This window comes from Myodes glareolus, chromosome 5 (assembly GCF_982192425.1).
Source record: "Myodes glareolus chromosome 5, mMyoGla1.1, whole genome shotgun sequence".
NCBI classification, from domain to species: domain Eukaryota; kingdom Metazoa; phylum Chordata; class Mammalia; order Rodentia; family Cricetidae; genus Myodes; species Myodes glareolus.
In genome coordinates this window covers 87239766-87245765 of record NC_142030.1, presented here as the reverse complement: position 1 = coordinate 87245765, position 6000 = coordinate 87239766, and the positions used below count along the sequence as shown (strand labels likewise).

Below are 6000 nucleotides of genomic sequence, written 5' to 3'. Positions count from 1 at the left end.
TGTCTCTACTACTTTTGCCTTTTGGTGCTTAGTATCTTTGCTCAGAGAGACATTGGCCAAAGCTGTCGGAGTGCTTCTTGAGTCTGATCACCTCTATTCAGCCCGCTCCTACCGGAAAGGACTATTCTGCCGAAGTCCTGACTTCCTTAACGATACAGTGGGTTCCAGCACTGCTAACTACGGAATGAACCAGCATCCTGCTCTAGCCCTCCGCTGGCCAATGTATCGGTTTGTTCAAAGGGCTTTAAAATGAAGCTGTTCTGAGGATCTGAATTGTAAAGGCACTTAGAGTTATTAGGACACTGTTTGGTAAACAAAGTTAGATGGAGAATTTTGTGCCAACAGTCTCAGTTCATGCTGGAACTATGGTGCACGGACAGAATGTTCGGTGTCATCTGCAGACACCCGAAGCCTTACACACAAAGTATTCTTGTGAAAGTCTTTGGAAGTCCATTCTTGGACACGTTAACTACTAGATGCTCTCATATCCAACACAAGGACCACATAAAGGATTTTAAAAGTTACCAGTCGGGCACATCAATATTTATTGAAATACTAAAAACAAAATCCATACTGAGAAATTCCTGGCAAGAACTGACATGACAATATGTACTTCACTGATACAGTAAGCGAAGGTCAACGAGAAACCGACGTCACACTCTGAACACGGCATGAACTCAAGTCCAAGGCAGCTGTGGGAGAGCCCTAATCCAAAGATTCAGACATTACAGACCGTCTGCCGAGACCAACGGCGGGAAACCCAGCTCAGCTGAAAACCTTCCCAGATGAGTCTGGCTTCAGTAAGACTGATAAGGCAGTTGGTTACCTTTCAAACTGGCTACCAACTGGCATCAGACAACTGGCCAGCTCTGAAGGGGCCACCGACGCTGGGCAGCATCACCTGCTTAACTGCTTCTGTCCTCAGCACGGATGTGGCCGTTGTGGCCTTTTTACCACTCTCAGGGTAAAAGCTGCTAGAGCAGCGTTTGACTACTTTGGGCTTCATGTTCAGTGGGGAGTACAATGCATTTAAAATATGGACACATGGATTTCTTTTCAATGTTACAAAGCCTCCAAATAACCATCCTTCTAGCCTCCGCCCACATAGAGACGGGCTAGAGCTCTCTCTCCTCAACCACTGACATCACCATTCCAAGTCCCTGTGTGCCTTTATCCAACTTGGTTTTTAGTTGGGAGGCACAGGCATGCTTCTATTTGATTTAATACTTTGGATCTGAGCTCTGATTAACGATTCCATCCTTCTTTGAACCATGAAGATAACACTGAGAGTCAATGCCCAGCACAGCTAATGTGCATCCCTCATGGATATTAGAGGTGATTAATAAGTGTAATAAAATAATAATCTTTGTACACACTGAAGTAATAAACTAATATCTTTGGTATACAACTTACAATGTTTGGAAAGGAAAACCAGGTAAGACTCTGTCTTGATAAAATAACTTCAAAACAAGAAAAAGCTACAAGTCATGAGATTTACAATGGCTATTAAATAAACTACAGAAAGATTATGGGAATTTCCAGACATGTAATCAAGTGGATGGTTTTAATCATTAGGACCCTTCTATACCACTGAACTATGTTCCAATAACTTGAAGACATGCTATAGTAAACACATATTTGGTTTCTTCAGTCTTGGCTCTATCTTATACAAAGGGGAACCCAAGGAACAATAAATTAGCATAATTTTCTACAGTTGAAACTATGATATACAATATAAATAAACTGTTCCAAAGCCAGAAACATTTGTGAAAAAAAATTAAGAACAGGGAGATATTCTTTCTTTTTTACAGTTTCTACAAGTGATTGTGCTGCTGATCTCGACAAATTAAAGACGAAATGAGAGTCCCATTCTTGATTTTAGTGTCTCACGACATATAGTAATTAAGTCCTGTGAAAAATAATTACTAACCAGAGAAATAACACTAAAGAAATGACTGCTTTTGCTTTCTTGTAGTAGCAGGGTTACCCCAACTCCCCCCAGGACCTAAAGAATGTAAACACTATATTTTGTTTGACTTTAAAGTAGTAATACTTTATTTTCAACAAATGTTCATCCCCATCTGCACAGCTCCCCTTTGGGACCAGGAAGTAAGGCAAGGCTTCCATACTTGTGGCCATCGTGTGTTAATACTGACAGCATTGGTTGGGGAGAGTTTGCCACCTCTGCCCTCCAGCATTTTTGTTCTACAGTAGACTTTGGTCTATGACTTAGGCCGGTACCGCGCTCTTCCATTGCCCTTCGCAGGAGATGTGAATGACTTCACTGAATTTCCAGGCCGTGAGAATCACTGCTTTTGCACCCCAAGTTTAGGGGGTGCTTTACCAACCAATCTTGAGTAAGCTGCCTTCACAGCTCAATCTACTTTCATTTGGCATTGCTTACCATGCTCGACTTTTCGGTTCCTTAGACTGTGACTATTTGACATCCCAGCAAAGGATGCTAGTGTTTTATTTTTTAAGTGAACAACAAACCCTGATGACTACACAGACGGATGTGTACTAACAAGCCTCTTGGCCAAAAACTCTTATGAAACCCAACCATGCCAAAGCTATATTTCAGCAAAAATAGCAGAAATAAGATCTAGCTTGCTTGTTGGGAGTATCTGCTTAAATCTGTTTGATTTCCTTTAATATTAAACTAATGCTTATATAGAAGAGGGATACTGCCTGTTTTAGTTAAATTACGAACACACGACAAAACAACTTCAGAACATTTAAAATGGCAAGCTGACGTATTTATACATTGCTCTTATTAGTTGCTGGCAGGTCTAAGACAGACATTCAGAACTCATGATTTAGTGGAGCTACTACTGGGTGTGGCTGAACGAAGTCCTTAGGATAGCTTCAGAGCTCACAGGTCAGAAGGTGTGGGGCCTTCTGGGAGGAGCGGGGGCTGCCAAGGCACAGCCCATGTATTCTTTGAGAGTTGTTCGGCTTCACCATGGAGGAATTCTGGACACGTCCGATTAATAACACCGATCAACTGCTGAATTTCTTAATAACAGATCAGTTTAAATATACAAGGAATGTTCTGTACGTCTTTATTGAGATGTGGTATTGGACTCTGTGAGTTCAATCCATCCCATGACACCAATGTCTTTCTTCTGAATCCTCTGGGGATGTGAAGCCTTTGATTCACAGTTTGCAGTACAAATACCCTGGATAGATCATTTCTTTGCTATTAAGTATTTGATTATTAAGCTTTTTAAATCTCAGTGTCTTTAAACCAAGCTTGTAGTTTGCATTGCTTGGAGCAGTTCAGAGTATTATGTTTTCTTCTTCCTCCTCCCTCCAGTCTCTGTGTTCCAAAAGCAAGCTTCTAGAGGTGGTGACTTAGGCTCTTTTTGCATGCAGCATCTCAATGAGCAGGTTATTGTAGGGGACATCCCCATTCAGGTGCTTGTAGTAGAGGTACTCCTCGGCCTGCATGCTGATGGCCCGGATTTCTGGCAGCCGAAGAAGTAGCTGTCCGAATTTCTCCGTCTGCTGTGGGTAGTTGCAAATCGTGTAGTCCAGCAGGGCAGCGTTCACCTGTTCCTGGACACTTTCCACCAGCTGGAAGTTCTCGAGATTCTTGACGTCTGTATTTAAAAAAAGAGAGAGAGAGACAAGGTTTCAATGACATGTTTTTGTTTTTCTCTTTTAGATTTCCATTTCCTAAAGCAATGTTCGGTTCATGGTTGCCTGGTTCTCTTGCTGTAAAGTGTGCTTTCTACACTGATGAGCAGTCAGGAAACCCGGCTCAGCACACTTTCTGGGCAAAGGATCGCAAGAGAACTTTGTAAGCTGGTCTGGTTGAAATTCTGCATATACCTCAAATCAATTAGACACCAGTGGATTTTGAGCAAGGTCAACTCTTCTCATATCTTACAAAAGGAAAGACTCGAGGATTCTTAAAGTAGAGGGATCATAATATATTGCCAGCAAATGAGTCCCTAGAGAAAGACCTATCTTAAACCAGTATATTACACAATTCATATAATTCTGTATTAATTTTTCTGACCCAAGGTGAAATCTGTGTCCAGGGTGTGATGTAGTTAATTCTAATAAAAAGTGACAGGGTTCTTGTTTCTGTTTGACATTTTCTAAATGATTCTGAGAGCCTTTGACTTGTCTAGCCTATGCTAATGAACCATCTGGTACACTCCAGTGACTGCCAACAGAAGATTCGCTACTGGGAACTCTCTCAAATATATATCTCAGTGACTAATGATCTTTATCAAATGAAAGTCTTGTCCTGTAGGCAGAATACAAGCCAGGATGCCTGGTGCCCTTTAACCTGAATGCAGTTTCATAAGGCTGACTCTTTTTATTTTTTATTTTTCTCCTGGTCCTGGGTCACGGGTATGAAGAAGCTGGACACAGGCAATTCATCCTGCCTAACTCTGGGTGATCATCCATTTTTAAAACATCTGCCCTGGAGGTTCTTCCACATACTGTATAAGAAAGAGACACAGTATCCCACACAAATGCACACAGATGATGGGCGCGGGAAAGATGGAATGTCGGCATTTCACTTCTAGAGTTTATTTATGTTCCCTGGATAACTTTTTTTTACGAAGTGTGTATAGAAGCCGCTGGAAAAAAATATACAGATGTGCATGTGTTTACTCTCTGTGAGGAACGTATATAAACAGACACAGCCATCCTTGCCCTTTTTTTCTCTAATTGGAGAAAAATAAACAAGATTCTGAAGTAAACCAAATACTATGTATGAACAAAATGAGTAAAAGGTTAAATGTGCTAGATGAAAGGTCACAGTTACCATAGTAACTCACAACCAATACGATAGACACTGTTAAATTAGCCTGTGCTATGTCTGTGTTCCTCTTATCCATCTCCAATGAGTCTACAATAAGGTCCCCTTACGTTTGCCACTGCACTGTGTTCGGGAGGATCTGCATGTTTACATTTGGACCATGACTCTGTACCAACAACAGCTTCTCTATCACCGAGTCTCTGGCCCACATTCAGACCAGCGAGGAATCGACAAGAAGAAGATACATAACATGAAGCTGGTGACTAAGTCCTAGCTCAAAGTGAGAGAGATGGGGGGGGGGCACAAAAATACTTGCCTGAGTGGGCCAACCAGGCACATGCTACATTGGAGCTTTGTACCATTTGTGGCACCTGGCACTTGGCACATAACGGCAGTTTACAGCCAACCAAATACTTCCAACGTAAAGTGAAATATTTTTAAACTGGGTTCAAATTACTTAGAAATATTTAGAAATATGGCTATGATCTAGAGTTATGTGCGGTTCAAAATTACCAAGTGTAAACGATCAGAAATCCCTTCAACATGTTCTACTTCAGTAGAAAAGAACTCCACATGAAGCTACGTTAGGGTGATTTAAAGATAACCACGCATTCAATTCACATGACGGCGAAAGATGCACACGAGGCAGAAAGGCTAGAACCATCGGGGACCAGGAGGAGGAGGGTGGAATTTGAGCACTGTGAATATAAAATAGATGAGAGGAGTTTTTATTTGGGAAAGTTGTCTTTGCAACAAGTATGAAGCAGATTATTTGTGTACCACTATTCTAAACTGAGCACTGAAAAATTTCAGATTATCATTTATTGCTAACTTCTGAGAATACTGGTCCAAATTGGTACAAAAGTTAGAAACATTTCCAGCTTTCCATAGAGGAGGAAAGCACATAGGTTTCATGTATTTTGACCAAATACACACCCCCTCCAATTACCAGGGATGAACTCACATGACTCTGTAAGCTACTTCAATGAATTTAGCATTAAATATAAGAAAATGTATGTTATTAAGTGTCCCAAAGACTTCTGTCTATGCAGGGGCAAAGATCCTTATACTTCAACTGTAAGATTTTTTTTTAATTTTTTTTTTAAGAAAAGGAAAGCCAGGCATGGTGGTACACCCGTGTAATCTCAGCACAGAAGCAGCAGTAGCAGGAGGCCTGAATTCCAAGCCTGCCTGGAGCACACAGCCAGAACCGGAGAAGG

The 6000-nt window shown here is 41.3% G+C and overlaps 1 protein-coding gene across 5 annotated transcripts in view; it reads right to left on the bottom strand.

Moving 5' to 3' along the window:
* Window positions 1-512: 512 nt before the first annotated feature.
* Window positions 513-6000, bottom strand: part of Nr5a2 (nuclear receptor subfamily 5 group A member 2) — a 129230-nt gene continuing 123742 nt past the window's right edge. For all 5 annotated transcript variants that reach the window (XM_087906465.1, XM_048430942.3, XM_048430945.3 and 2 more), the window contains one exon: window positions 513-3602. In XM_087906465.1, the coding sequence (XP_087762591.1) occupies window positions 3355-3602 (248 nt within the window). In that variant the 3' untranslated portion in view covers window positions 513-3354. The remainder of the gene's footprint in view (window positions 3603-6000) is intronic.